Source organism: Quercus suber, unplaced genomic scaffold, assembly GCF_002906115.3.
Source record: "Quercus suber isolate HL8 unplaced genomic scaffold, Cork oak 2.0 scaffold_95, whole genome shotgun sequence".
NCBI lineage: Eukaryota > Viridiplantae > Streptophyta > Magnoliopsida > Fagales > Fagaceae > Quercus > Quercus suber.
This window is the reverse complement of record NW_027069560.1, coordinates 650,808-671,351: the sequence shown is the minus strand read 5'-3', so window position 1 is coordinate 671,351 and position 20,544 is coordinate 650,808. Positions and strand designations below refer to the sequence as shown.

Below are 20,544 nucleotides of genomic sequence, written 5' to 3'. Positions count from 1 at the left end.
GTTATAGATCCATTCTCAACAAACCCTAGACCAGTCTTATTAGAAATAGACTTTTGAACATGCAAAATTTCATCTAGTTTAGAGGTAAAAGTTCTATCTATTTGTTTTCTAGCAATTGATAATTCTAATTCTAAACTTTTAACTTTTTCAAGCAATGACATGTTCTCAATCTTAACAAAGTTCAAGAGTTCATTAGTATCAAACAACCTTAGTAGCAAATTCTTATTTTCTAGTTCAAGAGTGTTTATTTTTTTCAGACCTATTTCAACACTCATAGCATCTTTAGCTGCTATCTTGCAAAGCTTGTTACAAGCTTCCTACAAATCTGCATTCTCAGAGAGTTCTCCATCAGAAGGGTTCTCATCAACAGTCTCAATTTCACTTACTACTGCAGTAGCAGTGAAAGCTATGAAATTTCCTTCTTGATCACTTTCAGACTCATGATCAGAAACTTCGTCATCACTCAAAGTAACAGCCATAGCCTTACCTTTTGACTTCAAGAAAGTTGGACACTCAAATTTCATATGACCATAACCCTGACAACCATAACACTATTGTCCTAAAGAATTATTTGAAGATTGACCTACTCTTTCTTTTGATTTTTCAGCATTATTGTTTTTAGCAGTGTCATTATTCTTAACATTCCTAGAATCAACAATGTTTCTATTTCTTGCCCTTCTAATATTATTTCTCAGAAAATTTCTAAAGTTCTCGGCAAGATAAGCAATCTCAGTAGATGAGAGTTCATCATCAAATCCACAATCTTCAACATCATCAACAGTTTTTAAAGCCATAGATTTGGATTTATTAGTCTTTGGTAAGTCAGATTCATAGGATTGAAGAGATCTTACAAGTTCATCTACAGGGATACAATCAACATCTTTACTTTCAATTATGGCAGTCACTTTGGGTCTAAGTTCCTCAGTCAAAGATCTAAGAATTTTCCTAACAATTTTAGATTGATCATAAACTTCACCCAGATTAAAAGTAGAATTAACAATATCATTCAATTTAGCATAGAAGTCATCAAAAGGCTCATCATCTGACATTCTAATACTTTCAAATCTAAATGTTAACTGCTAAAGTTTATTGATCTTTACTACCTTAGTGCCTTCATGCACTGTTTGCAAGATGTTCCATGTAGCGTAAGCAATCTCCATATTTGAGATTCTCTTAAACTCTTCCATGGAAACAGCATTGAATATTGCATTCATAGCCTTACTGTTAAAGCTTGCTGCTTCCTTTTGGACAGTAGTCCATTCACCAATAGCAGTGGTTGGTCTTTCCCACCATTCTTAATAGAGAGCCACACTCTCTCATCAATGGATTTCAAGAAGGCTTTCATCCTAACCTTCTAATAAGCATAGTTATTTTCATTAAAGTGTGGCGGATCATAAGAGAGTGACTGTGTTCCATGACAACAGGGGTCAAAGATCAACTCTAGGTAAAGATACCTAAAAACAAGAGCTAACCTGCTCTGATACCAATTAAGAGTTTGTTTAGACCCCTTTAATAGATTGTCTAACCTAATTTATTAATCAAGTGATTACTTAGATAAATTTTCAGATCTAGGTTAAACATAAATAAATCATATCATGCAAAGATGTGGAAAAGTTTATAACACACCGATATGAATATCCAGGAAAACCAATGAAATTAACCTTTTCAAGGTAAAAACCTGGGGAGGAATTGACCTAGCTATCTTTAAGGTAAACTAAATCCACTATAAGAGAATTAAAGTTTTTACAAAAGATTTAACCCTATATCTAATGCTACCTCATGTAGTAACTTACTGACATGACCACGTGCAAGCTTCGAATCCATAGACTCTTTCTCTTCTTGGATTTACAGCAACACAAGCACACCCTTACTCGTGACTTTGAGACTCCACTCAAAGGTTTCAGATCACTCTTTCTTGTTGATCTTGACGCAACAATTAGTTCTACCAATCCTTGATTATAGTTTAAGCTCCGGTAGAATCTTGTGTAGTTAGAAGGTATAGAACCTCTCAAATCTCACAAAGAGTAACACACAAGTCTTTTTCAGCTCTCCCAAAACATGGCTAGGGTTTCCTTTTTATATGTGGAGAAGTTTAAGTGAAACTCTAAACATTTTCACGGGCTTGGGCTTGTTTAAAAAATCTGCAGAAAAACTGAGCCTACGATTTTTCGATCGGTTGAGCCTAATTCTCTATAAGTTGAGAAAGGTAGAACCTCACTTTTCTTTTCTGCAAACAGTTGGACTTCAAAAACTTGAAACACCCTTATTTAAGCAGTGTCTAAACATCTAGACTAGACATGTTTTAATCTTAAATATTTAGAACCTAACACATACCACAACCACCCACCATTGCTGCCACCAACCACCAACAGGATCCACCTGCAACCGTAAACAATAATAGAAAAAAAAATCATGACCATTAAAAACACCGCACAGTGACCTAAGAACTAAAACCATGACCATCGGACTGTCGAACCCACGACCCATGACCATCAGACCGTAATCGCCAACCATTGGACCATTAAACCATGACCCACGACCATCGGACCATCAGACCATGACCCACGACCATCAGACCATGACCCACAACACAAAATCAAAACCATTACCATCAGACCCACAACCTATGACCATCAGACCATAACCCACGATGGACCACAATCGGTGGACCATAATTACCGGACCATAATCGCTGAACCACCAAGAACAAACAAAGGCATGTGAGAGAGAAGAGAGTAGAGAGAAGTGAGAGAGGAAAGAGAAGAGAGAAGTGAGAAAAAGAGAATTGGTGAGAATAAAAAAATATTTTTTTGTTTACAGTCCAGCTACAATGAGTTGTTATAATTAACAGTTCACTATAGCTAAATGCTAAAATATTTAGCATTTAGCATCTTTATTGTAGGTATGCTTTTAAGATTTGAGGTGTAAAAAATGCTAAAAAATAGCATTTAGCATTTTTAACACTTTGATGAGAATGCTCTCAAGAACTTGATTACTTCTCTTTCCACCATCCTATGAACGTTTGACCTTGATGGTAGCCAGCAAGCAGCAACACATGCCACCAGCCACCATGGTTTGTGAAGTTTGGTACGAATTTGATTATGTGGAAGGTGGGTGTGGCCAAGATAGATCTAATAATTCATAATTTCATGTACACCGATATTATGTGAGTTTTTATACATAAAAAAAATGAAAAAGTTTGTTCATTATTCTCTATTTCTCCATGATTTTCATCTACATGGTTTAAGAATAATGAAAACATCTTTGATGTCATATCAATTTGCAATAAGTATTAGGGTGACTATAAAATGTTGAAGTTTAGGGTATTTGTTACAAATACCCCTATATAGTTTTGGGTTAGAGCAACCACATCAATTGATGTAAAAATTTTGTAAAAAAAAAAAAAAAAAACCTACTTTTTCTATTTTACACATCTATTTTTACAAAACACTCACATTAGTTTTTCTATTCTACACACTTATTCAATAAAATATTTATTCTTTTACAATTTTTTATTATTTCCTTCACCCTTCATACTTCTCTCTTCTCTTGAAATCCTCTCACACGCAAACCCTGAATCAAAGTGCAGAAACTCCAATCCTCCATCAACCCCATCTCTCCCCATCCTCTCACACATATACATATGTCCTTTTTTTGAAACAAGCCCCAAACTCAACATCAAACCCACAGCTAAACAACCAATCCCAAAAATCCCTTCTTTTCAAATCTCCACAGCCACATCCAAATTAAAAAAAAAAAAAAAAAATTTCCCATTTTTCAATCCTCAAACCCAGAAATAACCAAACCAACGGAGGAGATTTTGGATCAAACAAAAAATAAATATAAAGAAGAAGATAAAAATAGAAATGGAGAGAGAAGAGAGTCTTGGCCCTAAGTTGGAGATTAGAGAGAGAGAGCTTGAGGTCTTTGGCCTTGGGTTTTAGATCTAGATATAGAGGGAAGAGTGCTTAAGTTCAGCCATGGAGGCTCAACTTGGGGTTGGCTATTGAGTGAGAGAGAGAGACGAAGCTGCCTCAGATGACAGATGGTGGCTTGTGGCGGCGGTTTGTGGTGGCATGTAGTGGAAGAGCTTTAGGTAGTTCTGCCATGGTGGGTTTGGGATTAGAGAAATCGGAGAGAAGAACTAAGGGGGTCACGGGTTAGAGTTAGAGAGTGGTGGTGGTGGTAGGTTGCTGGATTGGGTGGTCGGTGGTCGATCAGTTTTGTTCGGTTTAGAGAAAGAGGGAGAGGGAGAGAAGTCAAATGGAGAAAGAAGAGGGGTGAGAGAAAAAAATATAAAATAATAATATGCACAGCTATAGTAACTATGCATATATGCATTGCTATAGTAATCGTGCATATATGCATGGTTACTATAGCAATTGTGCATAAATGCACTATTTTACATCTATTGATGTGGGCATTTTTTTGCTCAAAATATGTAAAATGAGCAACATTTTCTATTTTGCAAGACTTTGCATCAATTGATGTAGTTGCTCTTAACGGTTGTAATTAAAATTTTAGAAACTTTTTATTTCTAGGAAGCTAGAAGCATTTGAAATTTGAAAGTGAGGAATATGGATTGAAAAAGACCAACAAATTTTCATTCTTTTAGCAAGCGAGGATGTAATATTATATAATTATGGTCCTTCATTTCTTAAATCTATACGTTACACAAATTATATATGTATGCAGTATAAATATCTGTACAGTCTCTCGGTTCCAAGTGTAGATCATTTTGTAAATAAGCAGAGAGTATATCACTATATTTGTATTAATATACACAGCTTTCTTTCTCATTTCTATCTCTTATAACTGTTCTTTCTTTCTTCCTGTCTGCATTATAGATTTTGCTTTGCTTGTTTTCAGTTAGTGACCCATTTCGCTTTTGCAAAGGGAGGTACACAAAATCATAATAATATAAGTGTATCTGGTAAAGTAATGAAAAGCATTTTGTAGGCAGGTGGACTAATAATGCGTAGATATTATGTTTCTCACTTGGGTATTAATATTACATCCTAGTTTGAGTCCATGCTTTATCCAAATTAACGGACTGAAAGTAAACCAGCTCCTATTAGGCACTCCCCTTTTCAAATATATCAATTAACTTTGAACATACGTGTGAGATTTCCTTCAGCTCGCAGTGGAATGGACCATTTGATTGATTTCTTGTGTTGTGTGGAAAGTTTGTCCCATTTATTCATTTACAAGACAGTTTGTCGAATTTGCAGAAACAGGCCAGGGGTAAAACAGAGGATTGCAAGATATTTGTCTTTCTTTGTCTTCTGGGGACAATTGAAGGGAAAAATCAGAATGAAGTCTTAACCTATGACAAGTTAGTGCAGCTGAAAAAGAACCAAACTCTTCTCAGCTATTTGGTAGAACTTTTTCAGAAAATTTCGTTAATAGTGAGTAGTGGAGAGTAAATTACTATTGCATTTAGGGGACACTGCTAATTCGGCAATATAGGAATGAACACCCCTAATTTATTGTACCAAATCTTGAAGATTCGAGTAATCCATCCAAATCAGTTTTATTCAATATAGTGGCATTAAGTATTGTATGCAATTTAGTTGAAACTGATAGTAAGATCACAACCAAATAGTATAAGAACCCAACCACCACCTCGTGTTGGACTTATTTCCATCGGGACCCAAATAGTCAAATCCGAAGGCGCTACCGCCCTTTTCTCCGGTGTCTCCGCCACCATCCTCCGCCAACACCTCTACTCCACCACCCGTATGGGCCTTTACGAAATCCTAAAACATAAATGGTCTGATCATTCTGATTCAGACACTGCCAAATTACCAATCATGAAAAAGATAGTAGCTGGCCTTATTGCCGGCAGTGTTGGCACGGCGGTCGGGAACCCGGCTGACGTGGCAATGGTCCGCATGCAAGCCGATGGACGTCTCCCTATTGAGCAGCGCCGGAACTACAAGAGTGTGGTTGATGCAATTAGTCAAATGTCAAAGCAAGAAGGGATTGCTAGCCTGTGGCGCGGTTCGGCGCTAACGGTAAACCGTGCGATGATTGTGACGGCTTCTCAGCTCGCAACTTATGATCAGATGAAGGAGATGATATTGGAAAAGGGTGTGATGAGTGATGGGATCGGGACCCACGTGACAGCGAGCTTTGCCGCCGGGTTTGTGGCCTCGGTGGCTTCGAATCCAATCGATGTGATCAAGACGAGAGTGATGAATATGAAGTTGGAGGCAGGAGGAGTGGCACCTTACTCTGGTGCATTGGATTGTGCCATGAAGACTGTGAGGACAGAGGGGGTTATGGCTTTGTATAAGGGTTTTATCCCTACTATCTCAAGGCAAGGGCCATTCACCGTGGTTCTCTTTGTTACACTTGAACAGGTCCGGAAGCTATTCAAGGATTTGTAATCATGGCAGAGTTGAAACATTCTTTTTAGAGTCTAATTGAGGAACAAAGCAAATTGACATTTTTTTTCCAATTTTTTTATTCTTTGTGCTGACCTATGATATAAATATTGCTTTATTGAATGGGTTGGGAGAGCAATGTGATATAGTTTAGAAGAAAATGGTTAGTATGATTCAGCTAAATTGCATACTGTTGTCTCCACCACCAAAAAAAAAAAGGGGGGGGGGGTGGGTTCTTATTCTATTTGGTTGTGATCTTACTATCAGTCTCAACTAAATTGCATACAATACTTAATGCCACTATATTGAATAAAACTGATTTGGATGGATTACTCGAATCTTCAAGATTTGGTACAATAAATTAGGGGTGGGTTCTATACTGTTATCTCCACCACCAAAAAAAAAAGGGGGGGGGGGGGGGTGGGTTCTTATTCTATTTGGTTGTGATCTTACTATCAGTTTCAACTAAATTGCATACAATACTTAATGCCACTATATTGAATAAAACTGATTTGGATGGATTACTCGAATCTTCAAGATTTGGTACAATAAATTAGGGGTGGGTTCTATACTGTTATCTCCACCACCAAAAAAAAAAAGGGGGGGGGGGGGTGGGGNCAAAAAAAAAAAAAAAAAAAAAAGGAACACCGCCGGACACCGGAATCTGGCGCGTCGTGGCCGTTCCGGTGTCCGATACGTGTCGGACACCGACACGATGCCAAAAATGGCGTGTCCGTGCAACCTAGCTTATAACAACTAAAATCTACAAGGTAATAAGCTTCAATTGTATTTATTATGTACTTGACAAGAAGTTGCAGATGTTTGTTGGATTTACTATTTTTTTTTATAACAGTTGATATCAGAACCTTAAGGAATGAAGCCATTTAGAATCTAAATCTACAATGCATAGTAGTTGAATCTATACAGTTTTATTTAACTTCATATGTTGATACTTAGAGAAAAACATACTGATTTAAGTTCCTCATGTTAAGTGCATCTCTAAAATTTAACTATCATCAAATAATTTGCACAGTTTTAATGTTTTCGAGGCTTATGCTCTTGAATTTCATCTTGAATGTTGGAGGCACAAGACCATGGCATAACTTCTTTTGTTTCACTCATAAATATTTTCTTGTTAGAATTCTTTTGTTGTTCTTTATGATTTTTTATAAGAAAATTTATTAGAAGAAAGGGATTGTTGTTCTTTATGAATGTAAGTGATTAAGATATATTTTATGGTTATAGGAAATTATAGTATTTGTCACGGATGCCATTTTTGTATATCCTCCATGTAGGACTTTATTTTCATGATCTAGAAGTTTATATCAATCAAATAGGAGAACATCGGGATTTTTAGTATTTTATTTTGCTTCCTTGATTTTCCTTGAAACAAACACAGCATTAAGAAAAGGTTCTTTCCTCGTTCATGTCATTTGGTTTCTTTTTTTGCTCTTATCTATTCTTTTCCTTTGTTACATTAGTCTTTTTGGTTAAGAGTTGTTCTATATTGCTTCAAATTTCTAGGTTTAGCTCGATAATACCAACCTTGAAAATTTTCCAGAAAAAGAGGTGACTAATAGAATATTGGAGAAAGTCCAATGTCTGAAAACCAGTCAACTAAGATATTTAACATGATGGTTTCTTCTCATGTAGTCATTATGAGTTTTATTGTGTATACACTAGATTATGAGATTTATGGCTTAACCCTGGGCTCAACAGAGGGCAGAAGCTCTATACAGATCTCACCCCCAGAAATCATTGCTTCCCTGCTTTATGACTGTATATTTACCATAACCTTGCATTTACAAACATATTTTTGTTAGGAAGAAAGGCTTACTGAGGAGTTATACCCCGATGAAGCACCCACGGTAATGAATGCCTTTGTATATGAGTTGTGCCAGCTGCATCGTAACACAAGTCCTCCCACCAGGCCACAATTCATTTGACGGTCTGAACTCTTGACACCATACCCTTTGGTTTGGCATCAATGTTTCTCCATGAGCTAGAACATCCAAATGCCAAGTTCCAATCAGCCAGCATCATTCCTTCTTTGTTATGCCAACCTAAAAGAGACAGGGATGCGGAGCTTGACTTGAAAACAAACAATTGGCACCCCCCCCCCCCCTTCTCTCCCAGAAATCATTGCTTCCCTGCTTAATGATTGATATTACCATAACCTTCATTTACAAACGTTTTTTGTTATTGTTTCAGTTGAAAGTATAGTTTTAAGTATAATATCATGCTTTCTGGTCCTAATCACGAATCACCTTCAAATGTTGAAGCTGCTGTAAGTGACTGTGCTATTGATTTTTCTCTTCTATTTTATAGTAAAGAACTATGTTTGTGCAACATGTGAATATGAAAATGCTTCAGGTTAACATAATTGTAATAATAAATTATGTGGACAGATTATAGCAAGGTTACAGACTGCTTAATCTTTTTTTTTAAGATAAATCCTTTTCAATTCATAATATCGTGTAGCCCTGTGATAGATTGCTTTATTCAGCAAAACAGCTTGACCAAATGAAGAACATGCTAAGCTCATCATACATGAGGCAGATAATGGATTTGCAGGAAGTCCACGGCCAAGGGAAATTTAATCTAGTTGGTTACAAGCATCTATGGAGGGACTAATTTCCTTTGTAGATCTTATACAATGTAAGATGGATTATCATAATGAATAAGAAGATCAAAAATGGTTTGATTTCTTGATTTTTTTTTTTTTTTTTTTTTTTTTCGCTTCTCCGACACGGCTCCGACACGGCGCCGACGCGGCTTCGACATGGCGCCGACGCGGATCCAACGCGTCCGACACGCCAGCAACGAAAAAAAAAAAAATCTGTGCCGGCGTACCCTCTCTTTGACCTCTGCCCGCTGCCGCTGCCCTCGCCGGAGCTAGATCGGGCCGATCGGAGAACTCCATAGACGTCGACGCTGTGCCGGCGTACCCTGTCCCTTCCGATCGGCGAGCTCCTCCTCTCTCCTTCTTCTTCTTCTTCTGCTTCTTTTTCGTTTTCTTTTTCTTCGCAGAACCACTGCCTTCTGCCTTCTTCTATTCATTTAAACTTTTATAATACTTTTTTATATATTACCTCTTTGTTTTGTGTGTCAACTGCCAACTCACGTGAAAGTTTCAACTTCAAATTTAAACGTTTGAGCACCATATATCAATGCCAAGGTGTCATTAATATGCAATTCGTCCAAGAGAAAATAATTTATATTATTATTTTGACTATTATTTTTAGTATTATTATTAGTATTTAAACGTAGTTTATTTAAATTTTCGGTTTGTAATATAAATATTTTATGTACATTATTGTATTAATTTGGGTGTTAATTTATTTATTTGTAATTTTTACATAATTTAAATTCTAGACATAAACGTATTTTATGTCTAAAAATATTAAAAAATATGCCTAAATATAAAATTTAATTAATTATTTAACCGCCGTGTCCCCGCCGTGTCGTGTCCTTATTTTTCAAAAATTGCCGTATCTCCGTGTCCGTGTCCGTGTCCGTGTCCGTGTCCGTGCAACATAGGTTATAAGTAATAATTAATTTTGTATAACTATATTAAATTATTGGCTTATTATTAGTTATCCCCTTTACTGTCTTCAACCCACTAGTCCACCACCACCCCGATAAATATAATGAGTGGATCCCACTATGAATGTGAGAGGAGAGAGCACTATTCTCCGTGTTATAGGAGTATCTAAGAATTACTTAGAAGCTGATGATGCATGCATTTTTTCATGTAAAACTGACCTCTTGCCAGGCTGTACTGTCTGAGAAGCTGATCATTTTGCACGTCCTGCTGTAATGATTCCACTAGCATTCTCACTCACAACAGGTTTTGCACCACTTATTTAGTGTAACCATACTCGTTGGGCTGTGCTGAGCACATTGTTTGTGAACCTAAAAACCACATGGTCAATTCTATGAACAAATGGACAGAAGAGTTTGTTGTAAAAATATAGTTTTTGAGATCCACCAAGCATAAATTTTTAGAAGGGGGAAAAGAGAGAGTATATCAGTACAAAACCATATGATTCAGTTTGCATTTCAAAATATCTGATGCAATTAATCAGTTCTTGACATGTTAGTTTGTATGGAGCAATAAGATTTTAACAAAATAGTTCATATAAAAGAAGATTCAGACATTTTGACTAGCAGATTCTCAAGATAACAATTAAAGAAGATTTATTTATTAGTAGGTATATGCTGTATTAACGCAAGCATAATCAGAATTGAAAAAATCACAAATTTTTCACAGAATCAGTACATGCAGCAGATCATAAGGTCATAGAACAACCACCCCAAAGTTTTGTGCTAGTTCAAATTCTTAGACATATAAACTACTCTGCACATATCAAAACTGTCAAATAGACAATTTTTTTTTTTGATGACATAGGAGAACTTAACTTAGATTAGTTGCACGTCGCAGAGCATACTATACAACAATCCTCACTATTAATCAAACTCCTATGGGCAACTGACCCCACCCGCCAGTTATTGACTAAAACCATGACTACCAAGCCATAGTCCCAAATTTTTGGGGTCGGCTATGGATCCTCAACAACAATAGCCAGTTATTGACTAAAGCAAGTGGATGGAAAAAGGCAAGGATAAGTAAAATTGGCAATGAGAAACCAACCAGTAAATTGATAATCCTGACGGCACAGACAAGGAGAAGTAACCAATCATGAATGGAAGAAACTTGAAAACAAGAAGTGTGTTCTTTTGAGTTGGATCATCAGTCTGCCAATAAAAGACAATCAAGTCTTAACAATGCTTAAAGAAAAATGAGAAGCAAGAAGAAAAAAATGGTAAAGAGGATTATGATTTACCTGGGGAGGCTTCATGAGCTCCATTGAGACATATTGAGAAACAACAAAGAGGACAGGTAAAACAAGGTATGCTGCAGTGTCATACCAGCCCAAAGGTGGCTGGTCATCCTGCATGAAAAATTATTCATGGTAAAACCCATATCAAACGCAAAATTTTGCCTAAAAAATAAAAAAGGAAAGAAAATTTGCCATTAAGTGCTACACATGTATAAACTACAATTGAGGAACTAAAGTAGGTTTGCCTTACGTGCTATTGTAAAAGTGTAAATCTGATGCCGCAGATCCTTCACGTGGAACACAGTTCATCAGTATCCTGCTCCTAGGACATGCTTACCAACCAAGACATGCATATACCCAAATCAAACTACTAAGGTAAACTTAGCTTTTCAAACTTCAGAAACTGCCTATCTCCCTTCTTTAGCTGCAAATTTTTGGTGGTTTTCACTATAAATCATATAAAAATTTTAAAATCTTTCAAAACTACAAAGGAGAAGACATAGGGAGATATTTTCCACATAGAAAGTAGAAAAATTTCCTATTGACCAATTTTTTTAAGAAAGAAAGGTCATCAATTTCCCCAGACATTTAAGGCATCTCCATGGGCCATTAGAAGCTTCTCCAGTCATTGTACCAAATATTATTATATAAATCATCTGCCAAAAGACCAGACAAATTCCACGATTGGGCCCCCTAAGAGCCCATTAAGTAAGGAGTTCAGACTTCAGACCCACATATATTCTCTAAATTGTGCTTGCTTTGGAAGGCAAAAAAGATGAACTTAGAATTTGCACCAGTCACCAATACCCAACTAGCCCAATATGCAACAATTCACCTGTCAGCAATTAGTATAGATTATTTTGTCAGGAAGAGGATAGCAATGAGTCAATGACTTGGAAGATGGGACAGTGTAGGAAACAAGCCACAATACCAAACATATCCTGACCACTGACTAATAATCTCTGCATCATTAAATGTGTCAGATATGTGCTTCAATTTGAGACATTGACCTAACACTTCCATGATCAGTAACTAACATAAAACTTCCATGACAACGGAGGTTAATAAAGAATTTTACATGAAAAACTAATGCTCAACATAGATAAAGATGCAAGACAACTTTTAGCTTAACAAGCCATGGCAACAAAAATTATTATTACCACAAACTAAAAAAGCCAAGAAATGCCAGATCCACTTTGTCGGGCAGCGATTGAAGTTGGGCCACCCAGAGAGGGAATCCAAAAGAAACCTTCTTTCAACAGTTCCTTCAAATAAAATGATTAACAAAAATTAGCAACGATGAACTTGTGTGAAGACATAAAAGTTTCAGTTCAATAACATCACCCAAAAGATAATGGGATAGCAACCTCTTAATTACCTTATTGCCACATTTGATAGAGCTTGATATAGCCCTATCCAGACTGGAATAGTAGCCAAAGTTGGGAAACAACCTTTCCACAAAAATAAATAAAGATGTTAATATGCATCAGCAGATCAGCACTATAAGGCGAAGGGAAAGATAACACTGGTAAGGCTTTGAAGTTAAAAGAGAGACAAAATAGAACTAAGAACCTAACATAAAAAGGTATTGATAATGGGACTATTCGTCTATAAAAAATATAGACACTGTCCTGGAGGACCTGAACAAATAAAAAGAATGAATTTTTGATTCCATGTCATTAGACAAGATTGGGAATTCTTTGAGGGAGGACTGGGGTGTTTGGTACTGTTGTTTAAACAGTTTTTAGTGTTTAAACAATTTCCACAACACTTAAAAAACAATGCTAGAAATCTCTAACCAAACGGCCTATTAATATAACATGTTAGGGCCCCTGTTAACCTAAAAGCTTAAGCCAATTAGTTTGGACCCATTAATGTTTCATCACTTAGCCGCTCATACGAGAATTTTTTCAACAAATGTTAAGAGACCAATTAAAAAACATACCTGCTAATGGATTAACCCCGGCCTGCTTATACAGCCTCGATGTCTCAAGTTGTATTCTTTCCTTAAAAGAGAAAAAGACAACAAAACTATCAGAATGAACCGTACTTACTACTTTTGTCGGGAAAGGGGGGAGGGGGAATTATTATTATTATTATTAAAAAAAAATAAAAATAAAAGCACCTTTTCAAACTTGAGTACTATAATTAAACCTAATCCAAAATTTATGGACCAAATTTTTTTTTTTTTTTTTTGTTAATCTAAATTGAAATATGCATTTGTATATTGTTTGAAAGACTCACCTGTTTTTTTTTTTTTTTTTTTTTTTTGAGATGGTACGGCCACCTAGCTTGGTAGGTAAGTGTCAAAGTTGAGAGAAAAATGAAAATTTGTTCATAATTTACAAACTATGTAGTAAAATGCTCTTATTTTGAAACTATTTAGCAAATTGTCCTAATTTTTTAAACTTGATTTGTGTAAAACTTAATATCGTCAAAATCGAGTTCTATGTATATTTTTAAGTAGAACTCGACAATAGCAATTTCAAGTTCTACTTAAATTAAAAAAAAAAAAAAATCAAGTGGTAAAATATGCATAAAACTTGGTATTGCTAATGTCAAGTTCTACTTATAACTCGATTTTATTAAGATTGAGTTTCAAAAACAAGGTTTTCTGTTAAATAATTCCAAAATAGAAACATTTTACTACATAATTTGTAAATTAGGGACAATTGCCCGTAACAGAGTTCATTGTCAAACAGTAGTTTGCCTTGAAAAAGATAAAAATACTATAAGTAAAAGCTCTGTTATGCTTGAAAGAAAGTCTATAAAAAGAAAGGGCTGGAATGAGCTTGATATCTCCGAACTGTCCAATGTATATATATATTCTGTTTTTGTGTGGGTATTTTGGAGAGAGAGAAAGATGGGTTCCATAACGGAAGCTACAGCTAATAGACCTCATGTTGTTTGTGTCCCGCAACCACTACAAGTTCACATTACTCCAATGCTCGAGCTAGCAAAACTCCTCCACCATAAAGGCTTTCACGTCACTTTTGTACACTCAGAGTACAACCACAAACGCGTGCTTAGGTCCAGAGGCCCCAACTCCGTTGATGGCTGATGGATTGCCAGACTTTCACTTCGAAATCATTCCTGATGGCCTCCCACCATCAGACGCAGATGTCAGCCAAGACGTTGCCTCGCTTTGCGACTCCACCTCAAAGAATTGCCTAGTCCCATATTGCAATTTCCTTTACAAACTCAACGACACTTTGTCTTCGAACGTGCCGCCTGTGACCTGTATTGTCGCAGATGGTGTTACGTCCTTCACTTTTGATCCTGCTGACAAGTTTGGAATTCCATGTGTTGTGCTTTTCTGGACACCCAGTGCTTGCGGCTTCTTGAACTATATGCATTTTCGCCATCTAGTTCAACTAGGTATGAAAAATATTCGTCTTATGGATATTCCAAGTTTTGTTAGAACAACAGATGAGAATGACATCATGTTCAACTTTTTCATCCGTGAAACTGAGAGAGTTTTAAGAGCTTTAGCTGTCATTTTGAACACATTCAACCTCTTTGAAAAGTACGTGTTGGATGCTTTATCCAACATGCTTCCTTGTTTATACACCATTGGCGTGTCATTTTTGGACCAAATTAAGGACAATAACTTGGAATCAATAGGTTCCAATCTATGGAAAGAAGAACCAAGGTGTGTGGAATGGCTAAATTCAAAAGAACCCAACTCTGTAGTGTATGTAAATTATGGTAGCATAACTATCATGACACCTGAACAACTCATTGAGTTTGCTTGGGGGTTAGCAGATAGTGAAAAACACTTCTTGTGGATTATAAGGCCTGATCTTGTTAAAGGTGATTTAGCTATTATTCCTCCTGAATTTGTTACCGAAACTAAAGATAGAGGCATGTTAGCAAGTTGGTGCCTACAAGAAAAAATCCTAAAGCACCCATCAATTGGGGGTTCTTAACACATAGTGGGTGGAATTCAACACTTGAGAGTGTGTGTTGTGGAGTTCCAATGATCTCTTGGCCCTTTTTTGGCGATCAACAGACGAATTGTCGATATTGTTGTGTTGAATGGGGCATTGCGATGGAGGCAGATAATAATGTTCAAAGAGATGAAGTGGAGAAGTTAGTGAGAGAGTTAATTGATGGTGAAAAAGGTAAAGAACTTAAGAAAAATGTAATGGAGTGGAAAACAAAAGCAAACGATTCCACCAAGCCTGGTGGTTCTTCATACCAAAACTTGGATAAGTTGATTGCTTTAGTTCTTTTAGCTAGAAATGTTTAAACCAAACAAGCAAGACTTTCTACTTTTCTATGCACTTGTACTCCCAATATAAATAAAATCATTTTAAATATTTATTCAAAATTTATTCAAAATTTATTCCCATTTTGTTGCAATAAATTCTAATTAATTTTGTGATTTGGTTAAATTAATGTTCTATTAAGTACTGTTGTGTATATAAATAAACGACCTTTATATGTTTACAATGTATTTGTAATATAAATTTAGATTATTAACCCACAAAAAGTGAAAAATGTTGTGCACATCAACATTTCCCACTTTTTATGTCTCTACAATTAATATAAATTTACGTTGTACCGTAGAAAAGAGAGAGAGAAAGAGAGAGAGAGAGAGAGAGATACTGAGATAGAAACTTTTTGAGTATGCAGCTTGACTTACTCCAAGGTGATTCAAGCATATGTGCGTGTAAAATTTTGTATTTTCAATAATTTTTTTTTTCCCATTTGTATGTTTTTTATAGGTATTTGTATGCTTTATGTCTTGATTAAAAGAAACGTAATTTTAATGTGAGTCATTCGGATTCCATATCAATTGTAACATCACATAGATTAGGACTAAGGGCATTATGGTAATTTTGCACACACGTTGCCTCAGACATCGTAGCCTTACATGTGTACCATTCCAAAGGATAATTTTTCTAAGATTTAAGAGTGGATAAGACCGGATGACAAGGTTGGTCCAACCCATAACCATACATCAGAGGACTAAGACAAAACGGGCCTCTGAAGGAGAACCGCTTGCATGGTGAGATGAGCATTAACAGGGCTCAAGTGTCATGCCAGCCCACCAAGGACAATATTACGGCACTCTCACTGGCTTGCTGGCTGTCCATGCAGACCTAGTACAGTAATGTGAAAAATTTATTCCCAAATATTGTAAATTATCCTTTTAGGTTTAAGTTTAAGTTTAGGCAAAGAAACTAAATTTCTAGAAATTAAAAGAATATATAATATTTGAAAAAATCTAAATTATAATTTGTATCTAGAAAAAAAAAAATTTGTAGGTCCCAATGGTTACAATGGGTGCTTTGACTTGATTTCCCATCAACCAAAAGTTCTCATTTGTATTTATGGTCTTTTTTGTTTTTTGCTAAATTCTATTTATGGTCTTAATTGAAAGGAATTTGTGCATCATATTTGAAACATGATTAGCAGCCCTAGAGCCAAGCCACCAAGTATTAGAAGAAATTTGAGTTAGTTTGATTCAAAACATATAGAAAAAGAAAACCTTTAATTAATGATTTACCTTTTTATTTTTTGAACCATTGCTTATATTTTGGGCAATCTTTCTTATAGTGTCTCAAATTTTTACAAAGTGATATTCATCAGTTATTATTGTCATTTTTCTTCTTTTAAGCTTGATCAGTTAGGTTAGGTACTTGGGTTTATTTGTCTTGTGTGATCCATGCTTTAAGCCTTTTTTTTTTTTTTTTCATTTTAATATTGCTTAAGTAGCTTGAGCCTTACCTATTCTTAATTAAGCATATTGGCCAATTGATTTACACTCTACTTATCCTTTATAGTAGTATTGTAATTAAATTGAAGTGGCGCATATTGAGGAGGCAAGGAATTTAAGAAAAATTGTACAAGAAAAAACTTCATTCATCTTTGTAGTCTTTAATTGAGCAGCCAAAGTTTCATTTTAAGACATGATTTTGTATTTTATGCTTACCATCAAATTTCACGACGGTAAGTTTCGTATCAGTGTCCCTACAAAGGATTTGTCCGCAGTTTTGAAACGTTCTTCTATGTTGGCAAGAAAGTTTTTTAGCATCATCAATTTTAGGAAGTTTTGTCTTGATGTTATTTTTTATAGTCATTCACATAAACATAATGTATAGTCTATTTGAAATTTCCCATATATACTTTGCCCATAGCCTTTTTTTCCGCACAACTTGTATTAGTAGTAAGAGCAAGAAGTTTGTAAATATATATAATATTAGGTTGGGTTCTTTCAGACGGAGGATGAGTCCTCCCTGCCTTTTGTTTGTAGTATTGTCATTGTTGTTTCTTTTTCTATTTACGTTTCATTAAAAAAAAAAAAAAATTACAATAGTGTGTATGGTGAATTACATTGAGAGAGTGCAAGTGGTAAGCATTAAAAGAAAACAATATCACATAATAAAAATATAGTTAGGAAAATATTTTTTTTTTCTAGACATTAAAGATGAATAAATATGCCCTTCTAACAATTTTTTTTTTTTTTTAATAAATAAGAATTTGGAGTCTTTGTAGTCCAAGGAATCCCATTTAAGGTCGAACCAGTCTAATCGATGCTGAACAAGAATGTCCTCCACATAATGCCTAATATTTCATTATATCTTATGAAAGAGATGTTTTGTTGGTAACATTAATGAGTAACAATCACATGGCCTTTGATTCTATGTGAATTAGCTTAACTAGTAAAGTTTCTAATAGTTGAATAAGTGATTTAGGGTTCAATCTTCTCTTACACAAAAAACAATTAGTGGCTTAGTTTGATGATAAAAAAACTATCATCAGAAGTGGATGTTATAGGTTGAAACTCTCTCCAAAAAAAAAAAAAAAAAAAAAAAACCTTCACTAAGATAGGGAAAATAATTAAGTTTTTTCAAAGCACATTGATGTGATGCTCTTTTCTTTTACATTTACAATGGATTCCACACTAAATTTAATTAGTAAAATCCACCATTAATATAAGAGTAGTGTGTGCCATCAATACTTTTCCTTAGTTAGAAACCATGTCGTTCAACCCGATGTAAAACTAAAGCTTCTCTTGGGGCCAACTCAACCAATTTTGAGTCATTTAAAACATATTTTTTCTACAGATGCAACTATAACAATTACTGTTACCCAAAATATACAAATTAAATAACATGCAATTATTAGCTATTTTCAAGTAATTAAGTCAAACCTCAAGGGAGTTTCTTGGTACTAATGAAAGCAGCTCCTCTCTATCTTAGTCTATAGAATTAGTTGTTTACCTTTGTGTAAGGTTTTTTGAATCCCTCAAGTAACACTATTGCTTGTAGGTTTGTTAGGAATTTTTTCTGGGGTTGTGGGAAACATTGAGTTATGTTGAAATTTCGCTTTTGGGTGATAATGGAAATGCTTACGCAATGTTGGGAGAATTTGTCTTTGAATGATAGGGAAGGTGGCGAATTTCAATTTTTTGAGGAAACAAATTTGTCAAACTGCACTATCGCAGCAAAATTTCTCACAAGAAGAGTGTTGAACACAAAGGCTATTATTAGAACTTTCAATCCCATTTGGAGGTCAAAAAATGGTTACAGTCGAAAGACCAAGAGTATGGGCCATGGTCACATGCTGCTCCATTGCCCACACACAAAAACTCTATGATCGTAGTCCCAGGATACTATGACGCGAAAAAGAAGGAGCTTGAGGTGGAGAGAAGGAAGCAAGAAAGCTCTGGCTCAACAGCAATGGTAGCGGCAGCGCAAGGTGGGACTCAAGGAGGCGGAATTAAGGAGTTTCAATTACAAAATCCTGCATTAAAGGAAAAACTAAGTACGGGTGTTACTGAAATTAATAAGGAAACGGATGCTAGCCTAGACCTGCAGTCAATTGGGGTTAAAGCCGGAATCAAGGGAGTATTTCACAGAGAAGATAAATAAGATTGATCAGGAGTTAAGGAAATTTGATTTGAAAAAGGATACTCTTTATGGAGAAACCGTAACTGTTGAAGCACTAAAGTGCTCGGAGTGTAGGATTAATGAGATGGCGCTAGAAGTAGCAGATAAGCAACCTTCCTGGGAATCACGTGACTTGTTAAGTGAGCAAACCCGTCACATGCTCTACCCAAACAAAAACTCTAAGCCAGCTGAGTCTCACATGCCACTTACACAAAACAACCCTAATTCAGATGCTACAGTGGGTATCGCAATCCTCACTCCAACATGGATAAGAATTCCTCGGGAAAAAAGGCAGAAACCCATGAATGATTATCACCAGCAACATTGAAGTGGTTTGGTTCAGACATTGATGACCGTGAGTTAACGAAGAAGAAGAAATTGGTTTCACATAATGATCAAAAAAATCCTATGTTATTGGTAGAGGCTGATGTTCAACCCTGCCAGTGAAGATGAATATCCTATGTTGGAACTATCGTGGGCCTGGGAACCCATAAATAGAGCAAGAGCTTGGCGATTTGATCTTGACACAAGATCACTCAGTTGTGTTCCTCACTGAAACATAGCTCGATAAAGCTAGGCTAGAAACTTTCAAGGTTCGGTATAAATTTGGCAGAATGATTGAAGTGTCAAGAGTCAACAAAGGAGGGGTTGTGGCTGTTTTTTGGAAGGCAGAGTGCAATTTTGAAGTTGACACATACTCCCTTAATCATATAGATGCTATTGTGAATAAGGGAAAGGAAAACAAGTGGAGATTTACGGGATTCTATGGCAGAGCCAGACACAAACCTTCGCCATGAATCATGGAAAAGTTACGAAGATTGAAGAAAAAATATTCGATTCCATGGGTGTGTGCGGGGGATTTCAATGAAATTGCCAAGGCACATGAGAAATTGGGAAGTAGGCCAAGGCTAGTCAGACAAATGGAAGCGTTTAGAGATGTGATGGATGAATGTGGTTTCAAAGACTTGGGTTTTGTAAGGGGTAAATATACTTGGTGCAAAAACTATGGAGAGAATAATATAATTTGAGACAGGTTGGATAGAGCAATGGCCACTACAAATTGGATTGAGCTTTTTCTAGCTACAAAGGTTGTTCATTTGGAGTGTGGGTCTTCAGATCATAATCCTATGATAATCATGCCAAAAGGTATTCAAAAGAAATGAAGAAAGCCGTGGAGACTTGAACAAATGTGGCTAGAGGATCGGGGGTATAAAGACATTGTTGAATCGGCTTGGGGCAGAATTATGGTAGGGGGTCCGATGGAGCAAGTGGAGGGAAAGATTCAGGAGTGCCAAGCAAAACTCAATCAATGGAGCCGGTTGAGTTTTGGAAACATTACCGGTTTTTTTTTTTAATTTAAAAAAAAAAAAAAAAAAAAAAAAAAAAAAAAAGAGCAGCTAAGGAAAGCTG

At 35.9% G+C, this 20,544-nt stretch overlaps 1 protein-coding gene and 2 pseudogenes across 1 annotated transcript; 2 read left to right on the top strand and 1 right to left on the bottom strand.

Annotated features, from left to right (window-relative positions):
* The first annotated feature begins 1,185 nt into the window (after positions 1 to 1,185).
* On the top strand, positions 1,186 to 6,464 carry LOC112002293 (mitochondrial uncoupling protein 5). Its single transcript, XM_065774603.1, has 2 exons — positions 1,186 to 1,275; positions 5,574 to 6,464. The coding sequence occupies exons 1-2, from the start codon at positions 1,186 to 1,188 to the stop codon at positions 6,390 to 6,392; spliced, it is 909 nt and encodes a 302-aa protein (XP_065630675.1). The 3' UTR covers positions 6,393 to 6,464.
* Positions 6,465 to 9,132: 2,668 nt separating this feature from the next.
* On the bottom strand, positions 9,133 to 13,925 carry LOC111988683 (inner membrane protein PPF-1, chloroplastic-like; annotated as a pseudogene).
* A 171-nt stretch (positions 13,926 to 14,096) lies between these two features.
* LOC112002292 (7-deoxyloganetin glucosyltransferase-like) lies at positions 14,097 to 15,485 on the top strand (annotated as a pseudogene).
* The last annotated feature ends 5,059 nt before the right edge of the window (positions 15,486 to 20,544 follow it).

Bases quoted from the DNA above. Each gene is read 5' to 3' on its own strand.
- LOC112002293 (XM_065774603.1), top strand. From the start codon at position 1,186: ATGGAAACAGCATTGAATATTGCATTCATAGCCTTACTGTTAAAGCTT. The intron at 1,276-5,573 runs GTTGGTCTTTCC...TATGCAATTTAG, and splicing joins TCCATTCACCAATAGCAGTG to TTGAAACTGATAGTAAGATC.